Genomic DNA, 26009 nt, shown 5'->3' on the forward strand with positions numbered 1-26009 from the left:
CGGTTCATGAGCTTCCCACAAAACCATGCTGGACGTGCCCAATGTGTGCACACTGCCCCTGCATCAGTGAGCTGGTACTCCCACACACGGCACAGTGGATCACCTCAATGGTCAGCGCTGCTCAGAAATACTCAACTGTGGGAGATCGTCATTCTGGTTACAGATCTGATTAACCAAACACTGACATGTTTGCTCCAAGTTTAACCCATTGAAAATGAATGAGTTAAGGTTAGTGTTACTGGAATGATGCCTGGAAAATCAAAATCAGAGTCAGAAACAGATTTAACAGATTTATCACAGCAAGGCTAAGGGATGCACAGTGGAACACAAGACAAATTGGAGCAGAATGTTACAGAATGCCCTTACGTCAGAACTTGATGATGGAGTGGAATGATGTTCCTTTGAGTCTGTTTTCTTCTCTCAGACTTCACCCTTGATGTTGCCTTCTGGTTGGTGACCACATAAGCCCTGGATTGATGATCCCAAGAAATGGTCTTAACAGCAATAAAACTGTTGAACTAGCCACCTGTCACTGGCTCTGTTAATATCCTGTGTTGGGCTCTGCTGGTACAAAGGAATCAACCTGCCAGAGAGGGAGAAAGGACGTCGAACCCACAACAAGTGGATAGGATGGAATTTCTGGCATATTAGGAATGATATGAGACCGCAGTTAGGAAATTTTAGATTTCAAGACAATTTTCATTGGATCAGAAAAGGACTAATTTAATAGGAAGTTAATAGAACAATTCAGAAATTTGTTGTGGTCAATGGAAACGATCAATTCCTAAGAACGAAGAGCAGGGTGTGAGGGCCATTTATTTAAACCTGTCATCTAGAGAGCGAGAGTGAAGTTCAGATTTCCAACAACTGTGGGCATTTTGCTTTTCAAATGTTAGATGTGAAATTTACAGAAATTTCTTCATGTGGAGCAGTTAGAACATTCATTGCACTGTCGTTTTAAAGATCTGTACACTTAAAAAAGGCAAAAAAGCAATAAAGGAATGAAATAATCCTAATAATGAATAAACCAGGCTACAGTGTGTTATGCTGTCAAATCTTGCTCCACCACTTTCTTCACTTTTATACTACCTCCTCTCTTTACTTCCAGTCCAGTGAGAGACTTAAACCAAAATCTTGCCTGTCCATTTCCCGTCATAGATCCTGCCTGACTTGTTGAGTTTTTCCAATGCCTTTGTATGTTAGTCTAGATTTCTACCATCTGCAGTCTCCTGTGTCTCCAAAATTACATTAGAGCACATTACAGGCTTTCTAGCCAACAATGTTGAGTTAACCTTTTTAATTTCTTTATTTTCTATCTTCGATTTTTCAATCATCCAATCACACAGATGCTCCCAACTGCTCACAAAACTCATTTACCTCTAATAATGTCATCAATATTACTGCAAATGTTGATAGAACATAAAAAACATATAAGATTTCTCTTAACATTCTTTGGATTTATCATTAAGGTTTCTTGTAGCAGTGTGCTGGTAATTTCAGCACATTCCCGAAACACTGGAGGTAAATCATCATGGAATTTAGTTCAAGTGTTAAATGAATTTGTACAAGTTTCAGAGGATTGTTTCTTCACCTCTATAAATTTTATTATTTCATATTCCAAGAAATGAAACATAATCTCACTCAATTCTTCACCAAATCTAAACACGATGACGATACCAGGAGGAAGCTCTGCCCATAATTAGAGCCCATCTTTCATCTGGTTCCGGTGCCCACGGTCAGCAAGCTGAGCAAACACGAGTCAGTGTTTGAATGTGGTGGGGGTGCAGGATATAAAGACCAAAGGCAGCGAAGTGAAAGCAGATCAAGAGAGAGAGAAGCAGTTCCTTCACTGTGAGAAACTAGCTGATTCCATCAAACCAGAATGAAAACTTTCCTGCTTGCCATTGCTGCTGTGCAGATCCTCTACTGCTCAGGTAAGTACTGGGGAGAACGGAAACCCAAAGAGCAGGAAGTTGTTGGTACTGAACATCAAGCAGTGACATTTCACCGAGGTGTGAGAAGAATTCACAGAGGTTTTTTGGAATGCATATTGTATGACTTCCCCTCTCTCTCTGCAGGAATGCCAAGCACCAAAGAAGCTCTGAGAGCCTCGGTTATAAAGCTGAATGAAATCACCGAGATCACCAACCTCTGTGGTATCTCCAGGGGAGGTGTGACAAATGTAAGTGTGCCTTTGGCTAATTGTGTTTCACAAACTATGGACATGTCTGAGTGCAGGGTAACTGTCCACTTAAGCCTGCCCTAAGAGTAGACTAACAACAAAAAAAAAATCAAAGGATAGATGATGTTTTATAATAGGGAGAATAAGTTGTAACATTATGGGGATTTGATGAGAGAGAGAGTGGGATTGATGGGATTGGTCTGCTGGGAGCCCATATTACCTGAAGGGCTGATTAGCCTCAAACTGCATAATTCAAACTATGAGATAAATTTTAAGATAAGATGGAATCTAAGTATTCAACGGGAGCTGAATATTATATTGTGTATAGAATGGTCAGCTTTTTAATTCTCTATCAGTGTTTGAGTTGTGCAACTTTGATTGGACCAAAGCTTTGGAATTAAGTTTGGAAGTTCAACCAATCTTTGATTTGGAAGTCACTAAAAGTTTTTCCAAATACGTTAGTTAATTTCCTCCAATAGTTATGGATTCATGCAAACTGAGTATCCCTATCGTGATGGTTTAAGTGACAATTTTACCATTGGGCAAAGTAATTCTCTTGTCCATTTTGGTTGATTGTTGTTGTAACCACTGTTAAAGTCTCTGTAACTCTGAGTTTTATCAGGCCAGTGGAAAAACACCAAAGGTAATAATTCACCAATTATCCTTCTCCCTTTCTTAAGACATATCGTACAGGTAAACTATCCTACAGTGTGGATTTAACATTCTCTGTGAAAGAAACTGACTGCTCCAAGAATTCTGGACAAGAATTTGATGATCCCAGTTGTTCTTTCCGCCCTAAAAACATTGCGGTGAGTCCAGAGTTATATTAAATCTTGCAAGTCCGTGTATGTTTTAACATCAAAATACAGGCTTTAATTACAGCCTGTTTGATAGAAATGGCCATACATATCCAGTCATTTGAAAGTAAAGGCTAAGAATTGAGTTAGATCATAATCATGTTGACTTCATGTCGTGCTTGGAATCATGAATAATTTCCTTACATTGTGCTTCATTCTAACAGGGGAAAGGGTTTTGCAAAAGCCATGTGGAATTTTTTGCTGATAAGGTAGCTGACGTTGATGTGGAGTGTGACGGTCTGAAGACAGTTGACAGTGAGAGTGACTCAACAGAATCGAGTGAAAACAGTATTGAGGTAACAACATTCATACAATTCAGGACAAAGGAATTTCTAACACAAGATCCTTTACTGAACATTTCATTGCTTATTTATGCTGAAGATCTAAAAATAAGAATCTTTATCTTACAGGCACAAAGGCAATCAAAAGAAAAATCACTTGAGGAAATCTCAGATGTGAGTATTAATCAGTAATTTATCAGATTTTTTTCTTGCTGATCTCAATTGTTCATGATGGGGTGATTATAATTGTTTGCAATGAAATGTTAAGTTCTCCATTAGGAATAGTGGATGAGACAGCATGTAATCCCAGTCTGATGTGTAGGGACGGGATCCTAATGTTAGATTTCAGTGTGTGATGAGTTGCTTCTCTGCTGGAGATGAACTGAGCATCAGCAGAACAGGACTACAGGAGAAGTGTCTGTCAGACTCTCATCACTGAGATTCACCAAGTACCAATCCTTCCATGGATTCAATAAAACAGATGGCAATGATGCCTATAGCAACTGTGGCAGGAATATCCATTCACTCTGCTCCTTACAGTTTTTTGAATATCAGTGTAGTATAGAGAGATTTTTTTTGAAGCTTCTGCAATCTAACACTAATTCGTAGGATTATCATTCAGAAATGTTAGGATTAATAACTGTCCATTGATAATTCAACATTCTGGTCTATTATTTGGTAATAATGTTTTAGATTTACTAAATATACCTTGTACTAATGATATAATTGTACATGTTTTTATATAGGTGAGAAGCAGATCAGAAGAAACTTCACCAGAAATATCTTCAAATGTAAGTTTAATTTAGGATTTGATATCCAGTTTCTCAATAAGATATGAAACCTAGGTCGATCTGTCAGAATAGAGTCTGAGGATCTTACGTCATTCTTGACTGTTCTAGATGGTGGGTGTGACAGACAGTGAGAACATTGAATATTAGCTTCTACCTCAAAGCATTTTCCTGTCATAACACTGTAAGCTTTGATTCCCTTAAAATCAAACAATTCTTCCAATCCCTGTTTTGAATGAACTTGCAATTGAGACTCCCCAGCTCTCCGGGGTAGCGAATTCCAAAGATTCACCATTTGAGTTTCACCTCATTCCTCATTGACCAAACTCTTATTTTGACACTATGAGCCAGGGTCTCAACTCCACAGATTAGTGAAAACCCTTTCCCTGATAAGCAATCAAGCCCTCTCACAATTTTGTTCACCTCTCATTCTTTCAATCCGTAATGAGTAGAGTCTATCGCACTTAATCTCTCCTCATGTGGCAGATGTATTTTCATGGGTAGTATACTTGTATAACTTTGTTCTATCCTCTGTCTCAAGCATATCCTTCTTCAGATAAGCAGACCAAAACCACACGGTCCTCACCAGGGCTCAATACAATTACAGTATTCTTTTTTTCAAGTCCTCTTGCAATAAAGATAATTTGCCTTCCCAATGGCCAGCTGTAGTTGCTGCTGTAATGCCCAGAATGAACAAAGACTCCGTTATATTTCAATATTTAATACGTGCAAACTGGGAATTTTTCAGTTTATATGTTTTCAAAATTCCTCACTGCCCTGTACTAAATATATAAATATTATATCCATACAGGAAGAAGACAAATCAAAAGAGACATCTCTTGAGGAGTCAGTTGATGTGAGTATAAATGGAAAAAAAGGTGATCTTTTGGATCTTGACGCTAAGTAAATATGTTAAACATATTGGATTCAGCTATGTCAGAGTAGAGGGAGAAAGGGCCATTTAGACCATAAAATATAAGATATAGGAGCAGAATAAGGCCATTTGGTCATCTAGTCTGCACCACTTTCTTTAGGTCAGTCTATTGAGATAGGTATTGTGATGTTTGATTCCTGTGGGGAAGTTTGACTGAGGCGCTCCAATACAGAAGATGAGTTTGCCCTCAAGGATGCCCAAGTTTGCCCTTGAGTTTATCCTCAAGGATAAATTATTGACAAGATTGGGTGCTGGATACGAGGGCAAAGTCTGTAACAATCACCAATTACAGAGACCAAGTGATGGTGAAGATCAGCTTCAACACACCAATACCAATTAATTGGGTGAGAGTGACAATTTCCCCAAATTATCTACAGACCCCTCACACTTCACATTATCCAGGTGATATGATTATTTTTGCAGAATGTAGTTGTTCTGATGAGCACTTGTCCACTGCAGTAATAGATTTTAAAAGGGGATAAAAACTAGGTTTATAAATAATTGAATCTTTAAAGGGTTTGTTCTCAGGTTATTTCATAAACTTTCATAAATTAACATGCTAAGCATATAAATATTGATCTTTTCATGCAGGTCAAGAGCAAGTCAAAAGAGACATCAGTCGAGGAGTCTTCTGATGTAAGTCTAATCTTGGAATTGTTATCTATTGATTTTCACCCATAATATACTGACAAAACCTAATTTGGGCAAACATAATTAAATGACTACCTAGATCAGGGAGAGCATGGCATATTAATTCACAGATTCTCTGTGGATGCCCTGTGGATGCCCATCATTAGCCTGAGTGTGAGTTTGTTCTTCACTAAATTTTGAAATAGACTTTGAAAGGACACTCTCTCCTGGGGACAATCATGGTCTGTGGATTGATATTTCTGGTAGTTTCATGAAAGGAGGATCCTCTCATTTAAATCACTATAACTATTGGCTCTGAGTCTACAAGTGTATGGTGCAGGGAGATGTCAGCACTGAGACTTTCCACTGGTCAGGTCAACGTAGAATTTGTGTCCCAGCTGTCTACGTGGCACACAAGCCGGTACATAAGCCAAGGTAGTATGATATGGAGAGCAAGCTGTTGTCTATGTAGCAGGTTCACCCTCTCTATGTAGCTGATGAATCCAAAGGATGGCAGAGACTGATACAGCTTGGCACCAGTGGTGTTACGGGAGTTGCCAGTCAGCTTTGAACTCAACATAAGACTGCAGATCCAGAGTTTTCCTTGTGGGTTATTCCGAAAGCCATTCCCATGGGTGGCTGTAGACGCAATGCAGTGGAGGTTTGAGATCAGAATATTCATTCTCCAAGATGAACTGCTAACCACAGCTGATGAGCCCCATGTGCCTGAAGCAACTAGTTTTAAAGTTCCAGTAAACCATCTTTGCCCCTCCATCTTTCAGTAGCAACCGTTCCATTGACTTAGTAACTAACGTACATGTGAAGGCCTGGAGCTTGGTTTGATTGTCAGAGGCTATTTGAAATGTATGCTACTGGGAGCATTTAATAGGTAGTGGGAGCTTATCCCCACTACAACAGTGCCTATAACAACCTCAAGCAATCAAAGTCAGCACAGTGGAGAACAAATGAAGGAATCAATCACCCCTCCTAGATTAATAGAATCATCGAGTAATACAATGCAGGAGCTAGTCCTTTGTCCAATTCATCTGTGCTGAACAAGTTTTCTACATTTGGCCTATATCTCTTAAATATCTTTCGTTATCAATGGACTGTCCAAATGCATTTTATATGTCACATTTCTACTGGTCATTCATGTCATAAAACCACCATCTTTATTTGAAAAAATTGCCCCTCACCTCACTTTTGAATCTTCCCCGTTGCACTTTAAATCTATGTTCTCTCACTTTAGACTCCTTTACCCTGAGGAAATTACTTTGGCTATTCACCTTATCTATTCCTCTCCAAATTTTATTAACCTGTACAGTATTACATCTTCACCTACTTTCTTGCACTTCAGAGAATCAACTCCTCACCTATCCAGCCTTTCCTTACGCAACAAACCCTCCAGCCTTGGTAATATCTTCACAATTCTTGTTTGCGTCTTCTTCAAGAAAGTGACATTCTTTGTAATTGAGTCCACTATGTTAATACTTTGCTGAAATTCAGATTAATTGTGAAGTGAAGTTTTTGATCTGGATCTATCACTGATTTGCAAATCTGATTTTATCTTGTAAAACAGATGAAAAGCAAGTCAACAGAATTATCATTGGAGGAGCCTTCAAACGTAAGTATAAACTGAAGCTTTGTGTCTGATATGATCATCCTTAAAACTAATGACCAGACTTTGACATCAGAGTGAGCTCAGTCCAGCTGAAATTTACAAATCTGTTCACCTTTCCATTCCAGGAACAAAATGAGGACTCGCGATCCCGTCACTAACCATGAATGGAACTCCACAGAGTCTGAACTCAATGTGAACACAAGAAGACCTCATTCAGAATCTACAAGATGTTAACAATTATACTGAATTTACTGATTACAAGACTAAGGGGCCTGGAGCTCCTGATTGTAAATTTTATTGTAAATGGGAATTTGATTGTTTGTAAAATGTTCTGTCCTTTGTTGTATATTATTGTTTAATGTATTGTAGATCAACATAAATTAATAAATACTGTATTGTATATTCACAGAATTGCATCCGGAAGTTGTTTTGTTTGTCACTGACCTACAGGAGTTCATCCAGTTATTATGCTCAGGTTCATCCGTCCCTTGCTGATTGTGTATCTGCTTTGTCTGGTGGGACATCCTGATGTGGGGCCACCTGCTGGTGCAGATACTTTGTCTGGTGAGACCTCCTGATGTGGGGCCACCTGCTGGTGCAGATGCTTTGTCTGGTGGGACATCCTGATGTGGGGCCACCTGCTGGTGCAGATACTTTGTCTGGTGAGACCTCCTGATGTGGGGCCACCTGCTGGTGCAGATACTTTGTCTGGTGGGACCTCCAGATGTGGGATCTCCTGGTGATGTATTTCTTTTTTCTATTGGAATCTCCGGATATGTTGCCTAATTTGCTGCCTTAATATTGACATCAGGCACTGAATGAGATGCTGTGCATCCTGGACTGCTTATTCCAATTGCAGCAAGCCTCAAGTCTTTGGATTGTTTAATTTTGCCTTTTTTAATTTTGGTTAAAATCTCCAAAAGTCACATTTTGAAGGAAATGAGACCTTGGGGCCCAGGAGACATTTTATACATAATTAGGAATGAGGTATCAATGAAATGAACATCTGCCTCATTGCAACAGCTCTTTTATAAACACAAGAAAGTCTGCAGATGCTGGAAATCGAAGCAACACACACAAAATGCTAGAGGAAGTCAGCACGTCAGGCAGCATCTATGGAAAGAAATAAACTCTTTGTGTTTCGGGCCAGGACCCTTTTTCTGGACTAAAAAGGGAGTGGGAAAATGCCAGAATAACAGCTGTGGAGGGGGGGATAGGAGGTGATGGGTGAAAGCAGGTGGATTGGAGAGGGAAGGGCTGGAGAGGAACAAATCTGATAGTACAGGAGTATGGACCATAGGGGTAAGGGAAGGCAGAGGAGACTAGGGGTGGGGTGTAATATGTAACAAGCAGGTTAGAAGAGGTATGAGGCCAAAGATGGCAATTGAAAAAAAGCAGAGGGTGAGGGAAATTTTTTTCTCTTTTGTTCAATGGGTAAATATCCACAATTGTCCTGATGTGTGTATATCTTCAGGATCCTGTACCTCTTCCCCAATAGCAGTAACTGAAGGACTGCATGAGTCAAATGATCAGGGTCTTTTTGAAGAATGCCACCTTCTTGAGGCCCTAACTCTTGAAGATATCCTTGGCCGTGTGGGAGATGTTCCTGTGATGGAGCTTTCTGGGCCTACAACTCTCCGTAGCCTCTTTCAATCCCGTGCTTTGGAACCTTCATACCAGGTGCCAATGCAACCATTTCGAAAGCTTGTCGTTCTACATCTGTAGAAATTCACAAGAATCTTTAGTGACATACCAACTCTGTTTAAACTGCTAAAGAATTACAGCTGCTGGAGTGCCTTCTTTGTGTAACACCCTGGGAAAGGTTTCACTACTAACGCCATGGTCTTTCTTTAGAAGCAGTGCTTGGCTTATGATTAGGAATAATGGGTGCTTTGGAATGTGAGCTGGGTCCTTTGTTCATCGGCAGGTGAAGAGAGAAGACACTGGACAGAACGGGTAGTAGGATTCAACCCAGTGGGGGTCCATGATTTGATGGAGCAAGGAGCCAATTTTGACTGTGGGTGGGTGAATATTTATGACCTTTGTAAGAGCTGAGCTGAAAGCACACACTCAGCGATCCAGGAGCAGCTTCTTCCCCTCTGCCATCCGATTCCTAAATGGACATTAAATCTTTGGACACTACCTCACTTTTTTTTAATATGCAATATTTCTGTTTTTGCACATTTTAAAAATCTATTCAATATATGTAATTGGTTTACTTGTCTATTTTTTTCTCTCTGCTAGATTATGTATTGCACTGAACTGCTGTTGTTGAGTTAACAAACTTCATGTCACATGCCGGTGATAATAAACTTGATTCTGATACTTGTGCGCATTTGACTGTTTAATTATAACGGGCCCTTTTTGATTTTTTTCTTAACTAACCCTTTAGTTAAGATTCATAAATATAATTCCTTTAATCGTATGCAGTGTGCTGTCTGTTATTTCTTGGCCCTGAGTTGTAACAGGGAAGCAAATTACACAGCATCCACAGAAACCAGCATTTGGGGTGGGATAGCAGTCTCAGTCTCGCAGGTTTGTTGGGACAGGAGTGTGTATTCCTTAGACTCACACAGCCAAGGAAACCAGTGAGATTTCAATTGTAATTGCATCAAAGTGCTGGTACCAAGATAGATCCTTCTAGTTGTTGACACTCAGGAACTTGAAACTGCTCACCTTTTCCAACAGTAACCCCTCAGTGAGGACTGGTGTGTATTCTCACGCTTCCCCGTTCTGAAGTTAACTATCGGTTCCTTGATTTTGATGACTCTGAATGAGAGTTTGTTGTTGCCGCATCATTTAACGATCTGATCTATCACAGAGTCATTGAGTCACAGAAAAGTACAACACAGAAACAGGCCCTTCAACCTATCTAAACCGCATTGAACCATTTAAACTGCCTACTCCCATCGACCAGCATCTGGACCATAGTCCTCCATACTCCAGCCTATCCAAATTTCTCTTGAATGTTGAAGTCGAACTTGCATGTTTCATTTGTGCTGGAAGGTCGGTCCACACTCTCATGACCCTCTGAATGAAAAAGTTGCTCGCATGTTCACCTTCAACTTTTCACCTTTCACCCTTAACCCATGACCTCTGGTTGTTGTCATTGGAAAAAGCCTGCTTGCACTTCCCCCCTTGATATCCCTCATAAATTTGTACACCTCTATCAAATCTCCTCTCAATCTTCCACATGCCAGGAAATAAAGTCCTAATGTATTCAATCTTTCCTTATAGCTCAGGTCTTCCAGACCCAGCAACATCCTTGTAACTTTTCTCTGTCCTCTATCAATCTTATTTACATCTTTCCTGTAGGTGGATGACAAAAACTGCACACATTACTACAAATACAGCCTCACTAGTGTCTTATACAACTTCAACATAACATCCCATCTCCTTTACTCAATTCTTTGATTTATGAAGGCCATTGTGCCAAAAGCTTTCTTTACGACCCCATCTACCTGTAATGTTACTTTCAATGAATTATGGATCTGTATTCCCAGATCCCACTGTTCTACCGCACACCTCAGTGCCCTACCATTCACTGTGTAAGGCCTACCCTGGTTGGCCCCACCAAAATGCAACAACTCACACTTGTCAATCTCATTTCTATAGACTCAGTGTCCATCTCCTGATTAAATACTGACACAAAAAATTATTTAAGATCTCCCCATCTCTTGTTGCTCCACTCATGAATTACCATTCTGACTTTCCAGTTTTGTCCCTTGTAAATCCTTTTGCTCTTAACGTATCTATGGCATCCCTTAGGATTCTCCTTCACCTTGTAAGCTAGGGCAACCTCATGCCTTCTTTTAGCCCTTCTGATTTCTTTCTTCAATGCTCTCTTGCATTTCTTATACCCCATTAGTACCCCATGTGTTCCTACCTGCCTACAACTGCTATGCACCCCCTTTTTTCGTGTGGGGTCCTGGATAATGGTGAGAGAAAATGGAGGCCTGCCATTGTATAAGAGACCATTGTATGTGTAGATCTGTACAGACTTTGGGGAACACCACAGCAAATGCCTGTCTACCCAAAAAACTCTGCTCCTCCTGACTCTGCTCCTGTCCTTACTCAGGCTCAGCTACTTTCATTCCATTTGCTTTAGTTCTGATGACGTTTGCTCTGGCTGCTTTATCAGGCACTCATCGAAAGTTCATTGAAGCACCTCCAGCACATTGTTTGACGAAAAATCTCAATCATTGATCAATTGTAATTTGCTTCTCACAATCAATGCAAACTGCTTGACTTATCCATTGGAATGATGAATAATCTTGCGGAACACACACTAACTGCTGGAAAAACTCATCAGGTCAAGCAGCATCTATGCAGATATTTACCCGGAAGGCACTGTTTTCTTCTGTCATGTTGGTACTCAAGGTGTCAGAATTAAGTGGCACAGATCGAGAAAAGCAATCTGTGAAATTTTTAAATGCAGAAGAAATGTTTTGTCTTGTCTCAGGTATAGAAAATGTCTAGAGTGATTTGAATAGGGTTCATTGTTAATTGAAATAATGTGTCAATATGATTGAAAGAGAAGAGTTCACTTCATGAAGATATAAAAGCATGAGGTAAAGTATGGCCATTGTGGAGTCAAGATACAATTTCTCAAACATTGCTGTAACCTGAAACTGCCTTGCTAGAAGGCAAGAACTGATTGAACAACTTACAGCTTTATGAAAGATGCAGATGGATTTCATCGATGTTGTTACATAAAGGTGTCAAAATCAAGTGATTAGTTGGCACAGATCAGCCGCAATGTTACTGAATATTCAAGGCCCATTCAGGATCAGGATCAGATTTATTATCACTGAAATAGGTCATGAAATTTGTTGTTTTGTGGCAGCAGTACAGAACAATATGTCAAATATTACTATAAATTACAGTAGGAAATATAAAAAATAAATATGTAGTTCAAAAAGAGACCAAAAAGTGGGATAGTGTTTATGGGCTCACGATTCATTCTGAAATCTGATGGCTGAGAGAACAAAACTGTTTAAGCATTGCCGTTTGATATGTCCTTGATGGTGGGAAGTCTGGTGGCCTTGATGGAGATGTAGATGGTGATGCTCTCCCTTTCCACTACTCAATAAGGAATGGTATGTGTGTTCTCCCAACTTTCCCTGCCTGAAATCCACAGTAAATTCCTTGGTCTTGCTGATACTGAGTGCATAGTTCTTGTTGTGACACCACCCAACTAGCTGCTGTCTTGCTGTCGTATGCCTCCTTGCAACCATCTGAGATTCTGCCAACGGCAGTTGTGTCATTGGTGAATAGATGGCATTCTGGGCTCCCCAGGTCCAATCCACCTTGTATAATGCATAGAGGGTAAACTTGCTCATACCTACTTAGTTTCCTCTGCAAATGCCAATCACCAAAGCTTTCTTGGCATGTTATCATCCTTTGAAAGCAGAGTCTACAGTACCTCATCCAGCTGCATTATTGACAGAAACTTTGCTCCAATGAGCAACATGAAAATGGAACACCAGCTACAACTAATGAATTTATCATCAAAAGGGTTAACTTAAATGTACTACCCAGTAAAAATTGGGGATAAATGGAGTTCTCACAAGATAACAGGATACAAATCTTCCTGCTTTTACAGAAGCCTGAAGGCATACACTCAGCTATCAGGAATAACTTCTCCCCTGCCATCCAATTTCTAAATGAATACTAAAATGGATATTTTATATATACACTTAATGTAACTCAATTTTTTCTCAATATTTATTAATCATGTATTGCCTTGTATGCTGCCGTAACAAATTTCATGGCGTATGCCGGTGATAATAAGTCTGAATCTGATTCTTTTAAAACATTTTGCAAGTCTTTATGGTGAAAAGATGTGAGCATAGTTCTGTTAAAATATGATTGATATTTAATGCAATTGTTGACACGATTCCCAGCAAATGTTGACTTGTTACCTTTCTTGAACTGTTTACTTGCACTAATTAATTTTCTGTTTTCACTTTCTCTCTCCCCTTCCCCTCCCACGTGAACTCTGATGTCAGCATACAGCCCAGGAGCCAGGAACATTCTGATATCACTTTCTCAGAGACTGCACTGGGGCTTTTCAGCATCGTATTTGCCTTCTACAGTGTGAATGCTTCCATTTCTGGGTGCTGGATTACTCATAATCCTTAATTACTGTTTATCTGCATGTTTGTTAGTTTATTTATCAGCAAATTGGATTCTCGGGAGTGAAATGGGGAATTTATCCCACACAAACTTGGCCGGTAGATAAAGAGACCATCGGTTCATGAGCTTCCCACAAAACCATGCTGGACGTGCCCAATGTGTGCACACTGCCCCTGCATCAGTGAACTGGTACTCCCACACACGGCACAGTGGATCACCACGATGGTCAGCGCTGCTCAGAAATACTCAACTGTGGGAGATCGTCATTCTGTTTACAGATCAGATTAACCAAACACTGACATGTTTGCTCCAAGTTTAACCCATTGAAAATGAATGAGTTAAGGTTAGTGTTACTGGAATGATGCCTGGAAAATCAAAATCAGAGTCAGAAACAGATTTAACAGATTTAAGTGTGCCTCAGGGATCTGTTCTGGGACCCCTACCCCTGTGATTTTTATAAATGACCTGGATGAGGAAGTGGAGGGATGGATTAGTAAATCTTCTGATGACACAAAGATTGGGGATGTTGTGGATAATGTGGAGGGTTGTCAGAGGTTACAACAAGACATTGATAGGATGCAAAACTGGGCTGAGAAGTGGCAGATGGAGTTCAACCCAGTTAAGTGTGAGATGGGTCATTTTGGTAGATCATATATGATGACAGAATATAGCATTAATGGTAAGACTCTTGGCAGTGTGGAGTATCAGAGGGATTTTGGGGTTCGAGTCCATAGGACACTCAAAGCTGCCACAGAGGTTGACTCTGTGGTTAAGAGGGCATACAGTGCATTGGCCTTCATCAATCGTGGGATTGAGTTCAAGTGCCGAGAGGTAATGTTGCAGCTATATAGGACCCTGGTCAGACCCCGCTTGGAGTACTGTGGTCAGTTCTGGTCAGGAAGGATGTGGAAACCATAGAAAGGGTGCAAAGGAGATTTACAAGGATGTTGCCTGGATTGGGGAGCATGCCCTATGAGAATAGGTTGAGTGAACTTGGCCTTTTCTCCTTGGACCTATGGAGGATGAGATGTGAACTGATAGAGGTGTAGAAGATAATGGGAGGATAATCAGACTTTTTTCCATAGATGCTGCCTGGTCTGCTGAGTTCCTCCAGCATTTTGTGTGTGTTACATTGGATTTCATTGCCACCAACAGGTGTAAAAGCCAATTATTAGGTATATTTAAAGTGGAGTTTGATGGGTTCTTGACTAGTAAGGCAGGAGACTACAATTGAGAGGGATAATGAGTCAAAATTGATGGACTGGTGGAGAAGACACAATGGGCCAAATTGCCTAAATTCTGCCCCTATGTCTTATGGAATGACAACAGAAGAAATCTCTCTCTCTCTCACTCTCTCTCTCTCAGATACTTCTTCATGTTAAGCAATAAGAGCACTCATTGACATGCAACTCGAAAAATCTGTTCAGTTTAAAGAAAAGGTATAAGAGCAATAAAAGTTCAAAGTGTTTTTATTATAAGAGTACATATATGTCACTAAATACTGCTCAGAGATTCATTTTCTTGCAGGCATTCATATTGGAAGAAAGAAATACAGGAAAATCAATGAAAAGCTGCTCACAAGCAAACTCTGACAAGCAAGCAATGTGTAAAAGATGACAACTGCAAATACAAAATGAATAAATAGATAGACAGATAATTAAATAATACTGAAAAAATGAGTCCTTGAGAGTGAGTCTGTAGGTTGTGTTCAGTAATCAGTTCAGTGTTGTGTTGAGTGAAATTTTCCACACTGGTTCAGGAAAAGAAATAATTCTAATAATGCTTAAACCTAGGCAACAGTGTTGTACCTTGTCCATTTGTGCTCCACCCCTTCTCTTCCCCTTTATTTACTATTAATCTTCCTGCTTTATTTTCAGCCTAAATAAAGGGACTCAAGCCAAAGCATTGCCTATCCTTTTCACACTATAAATGCTGCCTGACCTATAGAGTTCTTCCAACTTTTTTGACTGTTACTGCAGAATTCTACCAAGTACTTTAAGTCTCCAGAATTAGAACATAGAACATTACAGCACAGTTCACAATCTTGTGCTAACCTTTTAACCTACTCTAATATCATCTGATCCGGTAGTTCCCAAAGTGGATGATGTCAAGCTCTTGGGGACAGTGGGAGCTTCTAAGGGGGCAATAAAATTAAAGGGTTGTGATGTCTCTCAGTAGCAAGGGGGGGCAGCAGAAGGATTACAGGCTTAATTTAAGAAATGAATTACTTATTATAAGCATTTAGCCTTCACAGCTTTATAATCGATTAGAATGATCACATAATCACCTCATCTCTTGGTAACTCACCATTCCTTTAAACTTTGCTCAAAGTGCATTATAGTTCTTAAAAAGCAATGAGACACTTCTGTATTTGGCATGACAAGAGAAATCTGGACTGAAGAAATGGTGTTATTTCTGGACACGCCCCCCATGCATTATTGCCATTCACTTACTGTAGTACACAGTCAGCTAATATGATTCTATACTCTAATCATGCAGTGACGTAATTCCTGTAAATTAGACTATGGCATTCAGTGGCATGGTTCAGAATCTCCTTTTTCAAATGGTTCTGACTGCATTTCTCTAGACCAAACCCAACGTAGATATTGCTGCTCCAGTTTAAATACCTTCAGGCAGAAAGTCGGGTTTGGCCTGTGCTATAATGATATCATAACTTAACCCTTCATTGATCACAATAGTTGAGGTTAGTCTTAAACAATAGGCAATTGACTGTGGTCATTAATCCATAACAAAAATGTCAGAATCAGAGCAATTGAAAGAGAAGTGTACACACTATCTTATGAAGTATCTGAAATATAGATTTATACCAGCGTCATGCAAACAACAGCAGCCAATGAGCCTGATGTGTGAAAAAGTTTCTTTTTCAAATGAGACAATGAAATTGTCCAGGCTCCTTGAACATTTAAAGAGAATACACTTATTTTCAGTCAGTCCGAGAAAACTTTCAAAGGATCATTTCTTGTTCAAGTATGCATGTACAATATAACCCTGATATTCGTTTTTCCAGATAGTCATGAAATACAGAAGAGACATGGGAGCTGTTGAAAGAAAAGACAGCAACTCTCCCCCTCCCACCCCTAGCACGAAAAAGAAAAATAAGTAAAACTCGCAAGCCCTAAAATCCCCTACCCCCTCCCCCGCACAAAAAACTAACAGATCACCCACATGGCAAACGGCAGCTGGAACATCAAAAAGACCAACCCCCCCCCCCCCACTCCCTCCCTTGCAAAAAAAAACAGCAACGATAACATGAAACCCTCAAATCCTTCCCTTACAAATAAAAACAAGAATACATGCAATGATACACTTCAAAACATGTTTACCAGCACCTCATAACAAAACAGTGATGGTCTGTGTGCTCTAATCAACATTTCATTGCTCATTGCTAAATCTGGAAAGCTCTGGAGAAGAACTGATTCTGCCAGCAGTATACTTGATCATCATTTGGTATTCTCTCTCTCTCTTCCAACTCAGAGTAAGTTACTGGACCAAATAATTAAAGTGATTCCACTCAGCCACATCTTTATTCAAAGACGAATAAACTAAATGTATGGGGATGTGAAAGACATTTGCGTAACATGCAAAGGACAACAACATTTCCCTGCAGTTGGATGAGCCAACGTTGTCAGGCAACAAATCTTTGCTTCTTGGGTATATTTGTTTCATAAAGGATGAAAGCATGGTTCAAGAGTTATTTGCAAGGGAACTAGAAGCAGATACAAAGGGGGAACCAATATTTTGGGTTGGTGTGCAATTTTTCAAAGGGAAGGACATTCTGCTCACCAATATCATGCTTCTGGAAAAGATGAGCACCATCAATGACAGGATGCCACTAGGGGGTTATTACTTTCTTGTAAAAGCTGTACCTAACACATTTATCATTTATTGTGTAATTAACAGACGATGCTTTGTTGCAAAAAAAGTCGTAAGTGATCGTCTGCATAAATCATTAAATACTGTTAAGACTGCGGTAAATAAAATCAGGTCCCATGCATTCAGTTCTCGACTACTTCGAGAGCTTTTGTATTGAGAATGATGTACACAGAAGTCAGATGGCTCTCCAAAGGAAACAGCCTGAGATAGTTTCTTGTGCTTTTAAAAACTGTGATAAAATTATTTGAAAACTCGAATGCTTCATCCAGTAATCAGCTCAAGAATATTAAGCATGACATTGCTTGTTTGTCAGAATAATCTTCAATTGCAAGGAAATGATGTGCATCTTATCAAAGTCAAATTAGTCGTCTCCATATTTCTGTCCAAGTTAACTCTATTTAATTGCCACCTCTATTGTCTTCGCCACCTTTTCCAGTTTCCAAGCCTCTCTGAGTTGGAAGAAAACGAAAGGTTACCAGATGATGATTTTCAAGTATATTGTGGATGAGCTGCATAAAGACATGTCAGATAGAATTCAGGATCTTCTCTCAATCTAAACTCCAGACTGGGTACTAAATCCATTTCTGAACACTTGTAATGAGAAATTAGCAGGAACGATAGAGGAATGACTTTGACCTGAAATCGAGGTTCAAACATAAAATCAAGACCATCGTTTGCAGAAAAAAATCTCTGAATGCTATCCTGCACTGTGGATAAAGTTCAAGATATTCTCTTTAGCCTTTCCAATATCACATTTAATGGAGTGCTATTTTAGTGCAGTCGTCCAACTTGTTTCAAAACAATGAAACAGACTGCAAATTACTGAACTTAGGGATCTGAAACTTCTTCTCAGAGACTTTCAGCCTGATGTTGGGAAGCTGATATTACTGTACAAACTCATCCATCTGACTGAAAGGCGAGAAAGCAATGAATAATTGGACTACTAATAAATACTTTAAATTTGCTGATGAAATTTGTTCAAATTGTAATTAAATAAAGTCATAATTTTATTTGTAGCTTTAAATAGATTTGAATAATTTTTGCAATTATTTGTCATTGTTTTGAATTTGCAGATCCCAATTCTTTTCATTGTGCATCATAAATCAAAATTCTTTATAGCTTTTATGTAATAACACAATCAGACATAGGAGTGGAAATAGGCCACTCTGCTTATCTACTCTGCTCTGCCATTACATCATGGCTGATTTAGTATCCCTCTCAACTCCATTCTGCTGTCTTTTCTCCATAACCTTTGACACCCCAAGCACCAATCAACCTCTGATTTAAATATATCCAATGAATTGGCCTCCACAGGCATCTGTGGCAATGATTCCACAGATTCATCACCCTCCTCCTTATCTCTGTTCTAAATTTAAGTCCCTCTATTCTGAGGCTGTCCCCCCAGTCCTAGAGTCACCCACTATAGGAACCATCCTCTCCACATCCACTCTATGTTGGCCTTTCAATATTCAAATAGATTTCTGTGAGATTCCTCCTGTACTCTTCTAAGCTACAGTGAGTACAGGCTCAGAGTCACAATCACCAGAAAGAGTGTGCTGGGAATGTGATCTGGGAGTCAAAGGGGAATAGCCCAAACAGAGCTTGGGAACCGCTGATCTAACGCTTTCTTCTATTTTTCTGTCCTCCATATTTTCATCATATATGTGCCACTTAAATGTTCCTAATGTATCGATCACCTTCCCTGGCAGGGCATTCCATGCACCCACCACCCACTGTATAAAAAACCATACTTCTGACATGCCCTTTATACTTTTCTCCAATCACCTGAAAATTATCTTCCCTCATTTTAGATATTTCCACCCTGGGAAAGAGTCTTTGGCTGCGACTCAATCTATGCTTCTTATCATCTTGTAGACCTTTGTCGAGTCACCTCTAATCCTCCTTCACTCTAAAGTGAAAAGCCCTAGTTCACTGAATCTATCCTTATAAGACCTGCTTTCCAGGCCATGCAGTGAATCTCCTCTGCACCCTCTCTAAAGCTTCCGCATTCTCCCAAAATTTTCCAACATGGCACCAGGCTGCCACCTCTGTTGAGTAGCAGCTCAGATTTAGTTGTTTTTAATTGTTTAATTGTTTATTAGGTTTGTAAGCATGGTTTTGGGGATAGAGAAGTCAGTTATGGGTCAAGATGGGTTAAGGAATGAGGATATGGGGTCAGGCCAGAGGTTAAGTCGTTGATCCACATTCAAAGACCAGCAATGTGGATGTGGAACATCTGTGATCAGATATCCGATGTCAGATGTTGGACTTGCAGAGAGTGGATGAGAACCCCGTCCACCAGGTCAGTAAGTCGTCGATGGGTTCTAGTGTGTGACCTGGGATTGAAGGACTGTGCATGTGCTTCGGTAGAAGGGAGGAAGGTGGCTTGATGTTGCTGCTGTAGTTTGTTCCTTGTTGTATTCTACGTTGTTCTATTAAGCATTGTGGGCCTGCTACGTTGCCGCTGGTGTCAGGGCCACATTTGCAGGCTGATCCTAGCATAGCTTTCTGTGTGTTGGTTATTCATTCAAATGATGCATTTCACTAAATGTTTCAATGTGCATGTGACAAACTAACTTAAATCTACTTGGAATCTAGAACTGATCACAATATTCAAAGTGTGGTCTAACCAAGGTTTCATAGAGCTGCAACATTACTATAGCTCATGGCTCTTGAGCTCAATATCTCAACTAATGACAGCAAACACACGATACACCTTCTTAACAATTCTATCAACTTTCACAGTAATTTTGAGGGAGTCTGTGGATGTGAAACCAAGATCCCTCTGTTTCTCCACACTGCTAATAATCCTGTTATTAATGCCATATTCTACCTTCAAAATTTGTTTTCCAAAGTCAATTACTTCACAATTAATTGCATCCTTGAATTAAAGATGCTAACTCTGTTTGGAGATATTCCTGGAGAAGTCATCATGAACTCTCCCATCTGACAACGAAGTTTCTTGCCCTCTAATAATATCATCAATATTACTCAGAAGTGTTGATAGAGAATGAAGAAATACAGGATTTCTCTAAACATACTTAGGATTTATCTATTACGTTTCTTACAACAGTGTCCTGTAAATTCCAACACAGTCCTTGAACAGGAGGTGCATCACAAGGAATCCATCAGGGAATTTAGGTTGTACAAATTAGAGATGATGTTTCTTCCCCTCTGAACTTTATTATTTCATTTTTTGAGGAATGAAACCCCATCTCATTCCACTTCCCACCAAATCTAAACATGATGACGATACCAGGAGGAAGCTCTGCCCATAAATGGAGCCCACCTTTCATCTGGTTCCAGTGCCCACGGTCAGCGAGCTGAGCAAACACGAGTCAGTGTTTGAATGTGGTGGGGGTGCAGGATATAAAGACTGAAGCAGCAAAGTGAAAGCAGATCGAGAGAGAGGAGAGAAGCAATTCTTCACTCTGAGAAACCAGCTGATCCCACAAGAGGCAGAATGAAAACTTGCCTGCTCGCCATCATTGCCGTACAGATCCTCTACTGCTCAGGCAAGTACTGGGGAGAGAGGGACCCCAGAGAGCAATAACTTTTTGGTGCTGAGCTTCAGTCAGTGATGTTTCACCCATGTGTAAGAAAAATTCGCTGAAGTTGGTTGGAATGTATTTTAGAACTTTTTCTCTTTCTCTCTCTGCAGGAATGCCAAGCACTAAGGAAGCTCTGAGAGCCTCGGTTATAAAGCTGAATGAAATCACTGAGATCACCAACCTCTGTGGTATCACTAGGAGAGGAGTGACAAATGTAAGTGGGTCCTTGGAGAATTGTGTTTCACGGTCCATGGATGCATCAGAGTATAGATTAATAGGCTACTAAAAGTTAGCCTGAGAGTAGGTTAACAGCAAAAAAAAAATCAAAGGGGAGATGCTGATGTGGTTGAGACAATAACTTACAGTATTATGGGTATTTGAGGAAAGGGGAATAGGATTGATGGATTGTTTCGCTGAGAGCTAGTGTAGGCTTGAAGGGCTGAGTGGCCTCAAACTGTACAATTTTAAGTATAAGGTATATTTAGGATATGATGGTGACCAAGTACTAAACTGGAGCTGAATATTACATTATATGCAGAACTTACACTGAATATCAGATCAGGATCATAAATTCTCTATCAGTATTTGAGTTGTGAATCTCTGATTGGACCAATGTTTTGGAATTAAGATTGGATGTTCTACCATTTGTTCATCTGGAAGCCCCTGAAAGGTTTTCAAATTTTGTTTGTCATTTTCCACCAATAATTAGGAGTTCCTGCAAACTGATATTCCTATCCTGATGGTTTAAGTTGTCATTTTACTATCGGGCAATTTAAATCTCTTGTCTATTTTGGCTGATGATTCAGATGCTGTCAGTGTAACTATCTGGTGGGAAAAAAGCCCTGTGTAGCTCTGCTCTTTGTCAGACCAGTGGAAGAACACCAGAGATAACAAAGCACTAATAAACTCTTCTCCTTCCTTCAGACATATCGCACAGGTAAACTTTCCTACAGTGTGGATTTAACGTTCTCTGTGAAAGAAACTGTCTGCTCCAAGAATTCTGGACAGGAATTTGATGATCCCAGCTGCTCCTTCCGCCCTAAAAGCATTGCGGTGAGTCCAGAGTTATATCTTAGATTATACGTCCGTGTGTGTATTAGCATTAAAACACGAGCTTTAATTACAACCTATTTCATAGAAATGAGCATAGATATGGACAGAAAGGCTAAGAATTGGGTTAGATCATAATCACTTTGATTTACATTCTTGCTTGGAGTCATCAATAATTTCCTTGCACTATGCTTCATCCCAACAGGAGAAAGGGTTTTGCAAAAGCCATGTGGAATTTTTTGCTGATAAGGTAGCTGACGTTGATGTGGAGTGTGACAGTCTGAAGACAGTTGACAGCGAGAGTGACTCGACAGAATCGAGTGAAACCAGTATTGAGGTACAGAATCTGCAATCTGGTCAATGGGATTTCTAACACAAGATATTCACTAAACATTAGAATATATTAGTGTGGTATGCTGAAGATCTAAATATAAATATCTTTATCTTACAGGCCCAAACCAAATCAAAAGAGACATCACTAGAGGAAACCTCAAATGTGAGTATTACTTAATAATTCATCAGATGTTTTTTCATGCTGATCTCAATTGTTAGTAACGGAGTGATTATAATTGCTAGCAATGAAATGTTAAGCTCTTCATTAGAAATAGTGGGTGAGATGGCATATTATCCTAGTCTGGTGTGCAGGGAGGGGATTCTAACATTCTAACAGTGCATGCTGAGTTTAGTCTCCAGTAAAGATGAACTGACCACCAGCAGAACAGGACTGAAAGAGGAGTGTCTATAAAACCCACACCAATGGGAGTAACATTTTATTGATTCCTGGAGGGGAATCATAGATTCAGTAAAAAAGATGATAATCGGAGCTGTGCCACCTATTGTAGGAATATCCATTGACCCTACACCAGACATTTAGCCAGGCACTTTTCTGAACATTGGTGTACGGTAGAGACTGGGGATTTTATTGAGGCTTGTGCAATTTTATGATCGGTCATAGGATCTTCATTCGGCAATGTCAGGATTGACAATCCTTTATTTAGCATTAAGTATGCAAGTCTGCTCTTTGGAGGAAAACTATTAATGTTTTCTATTTATTGGAGGTCACCTATTAATGCTTTCTGTCCTATTGTGTTAATATTAGAATGTTGATGTTTTTTATGTAGGTTGAAAATAAGTCAGAAGAAACTTCAGTGGAAGAAGAATCTCTAAACGTAAGTTTAATTTGGAAAATATTACCTTCAGATTCTCAGTAAGATGTGAAACCTTGACTGATCTGTCAGAATACCGAGGATATTGCTTCATAGTAGGCTTGTTCCAGACTGTGGTTGAGAGAGAGAGAAGACGGAGAAAATATTGAATATTAACTTCTACCTCAAACCATTTTCCTATGGTAACACTGCAATTCTTGATTTCCTTAATATCCATCAATCCACCAATTACTGTTCAGAATTAACTCAGTGAATGAGCCTTCACAACTCTCTGGGGTAGCAAGTTCCAAAGATTCACCATCTTGGTGAAGAGATTACATCTCACCTCATTTCTAATTGGTCACTCCCTTATTCTGCGACTGCAACCCAAGCTCTCAACTCCTTAGATAGGCAAAATATCCCACCTTTCTAACCAGTCAAGACCTCTCATAATTTTGTTCACTGTAAGGCAATTACCTCTCATTCTTTCAAGCTGTGAATAATAAATGTGCCATATGCACCATCCCAGACTCTACCCAGGTGGAACTATGCTTCATCCTTCTTCACAAGCATATCATTTTTCAGATCAACCGACCAAAACTACACAATCCTCACCAGAGCTTGATACAACTGTCGTACTCTTTTTCTTAAGCCTTCTTGCAATAAAGGCAATTTGCCTTCCCAATGGCCTGCTGCATTTGCTGCTGAAAAGCCCAGAAATAACATAGACTCTGTTATATTTCAATATTTAATACTTGTGCAAGCCGGGAATTTTTCAGTTTATGTGTTTTCAAAATTTCTCACTGCCCTGTACTAAACATATAAATATTATTTCCACACAGAAAAAAGACAAATCAAAAGAGACATCTCTTGAAGATTCAGCTGATGTGAGTATAGGTGGAAAAAAATGCTGATGAAATATTTGATCCTGGTTGCAAGTTAAAATGTTTAACATCTCGGACTTGACCATGTTAGAAGAGAGGAAAAGAGAACCATTTATTTTGATCAGTGCATCGAGAAAGACATTCTGTGATTTGATTCCTGTGGGGAAATCGGGCTGAGAGGCAAATTGAGACTCCAATACAGAGAATGAGTTTGTTCCCTCAAGGATAAAGTGACCTAGATATTAACCAGATTGTGTGTTAGACATGAGGGCAGCGTCTGTAACATTCACCAATTATAGACCAAATGTTGGTGGGATTGACACTGTTTCCTGAATTATCTTCTGACCCCACCTCCGCCCAAACCTCACAATATCCAAACTACATTGATCGCTGTTGCAGATATTAATTGCTTTGGTGAGCAATTATCCACTGCTGTACTGAATCTCAAAGCCTGATATATTTATGGTCATTTCTAATTCAATCATTAAAGATTTGTTCAAAGATTACTCCACAAATCTTTATTAATATACGTGCTAAGCATATAAATATCGATTTTTTTTTCATGCAGGTAGACAGCAAGTCAAAAGAGACATCAGTCGAGGAGTCTTCAATTGTAAGTCTAATCTTGGAATTTTTATCTATTGATTTTCAACCATAATATAGTGATGAAACCTAATTTGAATAAACTTTATTAATGACTATCTAAAGCAGGGGTTCCCAACCTGAGGCCCACGGTCTCCTTGCATTATAGTACTGGTCCTTGGCATAAAAAAGGTAGGGAACCCTGGATCTAGAGATCGATAGAGGTGCATATAAATGCACAAATTCGATAAGATATTCTCCATTCAATTCCTGATGATGCCCAACTTCAGCCTGAATATGAGTTTGATCTTCACTTAATATTGAAATAGAATTAGGAAGGGCAATCATGGTCTGTGGAAAGATATACTGTAACTGTGGCTTCATGAAAGGAGCATCTCTTAAATTTCCTCATTTAATTGTATATAATTACTGGCACAGAGGCTAGAAGTGTATGGTGCTGAGATATGTCAGCCCAGTCAAGACCAATTGGTAAAAGAATCATCTCTCCGAGCTTCATAGGGTCACAGGGTTATACAATGCAGTAACAGATCACTTGATTCAATTCATCAGTGCTGACCAAGTTGCCTAAGTCAGCTCATCCCATTTCTCTGCATTTGGCCTATATCCCTTGAAACTTTTCCCATCTACTAAGCTGTCCAAATGCATTATAAATGCCACCATTGTATCTTCCTCTACCAATTCCTCTAGCAGATCATTCCATAAATCCACCACCACTGTGAAAAAATATTCCCCTCTGATCACTTTTAAATCTCTCCTTTCTGATGTTAAACTTGCGGTGTCCAATTTTAGAGTGTCCTACCCTCTGGAAAATACTTTGGCTCTCTGTTTTATAATTTTATAAACCTAAATTACATCTTTATCCATCTTCCTATGGTCAACGAAAACATCTCCAGGTCTATCCATCTCCTTATAACCAAAGCCCTCCAGACTTAGTAGCAGATCCATATATCTTTTGTGCTCCCTCTCCAATATAATGCCATCCTTTGTAACATTCAATCTTAGAGTCCCATTGCCTTTAGAGTTTGCTGAAATTAAAATTGATAGTGGTGTTTGCTGTGGATTTCTCACTAACCTAACAGTTCTGAAATTAAAGTGATTTCACACACCCAATTACAAACTGAACCTCATTTGACTTTGTATCCAGAAATGATTTCTAATACTTCAAAATTTTAACTTATAAAACAGATGAAAAGCAAATCAACAGAATTATCATTGGAGGAGCCTTCAAAGGTAAGTATAAACTGCGACTTTGTGTCTGATATGATCATTATTAAAACTAATGAGAAAACATTGACGTCAGAGTGAGCTCAGTCCAGCTGAAAATTACAAATCTGTTCATCTTTCCATTCCAGGAACAAAACGAGGACTCGTGAGCCCAGCACTGACCATGAATGAAACTCCGCAGAGTCTGAACTCAATGTGAACACAAGAAGACCTCATTCAGAATCTAT

At 39.5% G+C, this 26009-nt stretch overlaps 2 protein-coding genes across 2 annotated transcripts; both read left to right on the forward strand.

Annotated features, from left to right (window-relative positions):
• Window positions 1-1770: 1770 nt before the first annotated feature.
• On the forward strand, window positions 1771-7641 carry LOC132392264 (secreted phosphoprotein 24-like). Its single transcript, XM_059966095.1, has 10 exons — window positions 1771-1934; window positions 2079-2182; window positions 2863-2991; window positions 3204-3335; window positions 3450-3494; window positions 4067-4111; window positions 4920-4964; window positions 5634-5678; window positions 7252-7296; window positions 7419-7641. The coding sequence occupies exons 1-10, from the start codon at window positions 1883-1885 to the stop codon at window positions 7449-7451; spliced, it is 675 nt and encodes a 224-aa protein (XP_059822078.1). The 5' UTR covers window positions 1771-1882; the 3' UTR covers window positions 7452-7641.
• Window positions 7642-20788: 13147 nt separating this feature from the next.
• LOC132392115 (secreted phosphoprotein 24-like) lies at window positions 20789-25931 on the forward strand. Its single transcript, XM_059965963.1, has 9 exons — window positions 20789-20840; window positions 20987-21090; window positions 21801-21929; window positions 22132-22263; window positions 22378-22422; window positions 23048-23095; window positions 24524-24568; window positions 25744-25788; window positions 25911-25931. Exons 1-9 carry the CDS (start codon window positions 20789-20791, stop codon window positions 25929-25931), a joined length of 621 nt encoding a protein of 206 aa, XP_059821946.1.
• Window positions 25932-26009: the final 78 nt, after the last annotated feature.

This window comes from Hypanus sabinus, chromosome 4 (genome assembly GCF_030144855.1).
Source record: "Hypanus sabinus isolate sHypSab1 chromosome 4, sHypSab1.hap1, whole genome shotgun sequence".
Lineage (NCBI taxonomy): Eukaryota > Metazoa > Chordata > Chondrichthyes > Myliobatiformes > Dasyatidae > Hypanus > Hypanus sabinus.

Excerpts from the sequence above, each read along its gene's own strand:
- LOC132392115 (XM_059965963.1), top strand. The coding sequence starts at position 20,789 with ATGAAAACTTGCCTGCTCGCCATCATTGCCGTACAGATCCTCTACTGC. Across the intron at positions 21,930-22,131 it reads TCCGCCCTAAAAGCATTGCG|GAGAAAGGGTTTTGCAAAAG; the intron begins GTGAGTCCAGAG and ends TCATCCCAACAG. Across the intron at positions 23,096-24,523 it reads TGGAAGAAGAATCTCTAAAC|GTAGACAGCAAGTCAAAAGA; the intron begins GTAAGTTTAATT and ends TTTTTCATGCAG.
- LOC132392264 (XM_059966095.1), top strand. The coding sequence starts at position 1,883 with ATGAAAACTTTCCTGCTTGCCATTGCTGCTGTGCAGATCCTCTACTGC. Across the intron at positions 1,935-2,078 it reads GCAGATCCTCTACTGCTCAG|GAATGCCAAGCACCAAAGAA; the intron begins GTAAGTACTGGG and ends CTCTCTCTGCAG. Across the intron at positions 4,965-5,633 it reads CTCTTGAGGAGTCAGTTGAT|GTCAAGAGCAAGTCAAAAGA; the intron begins GTGAGTATAAAT and ends CTTTTCATGCAG.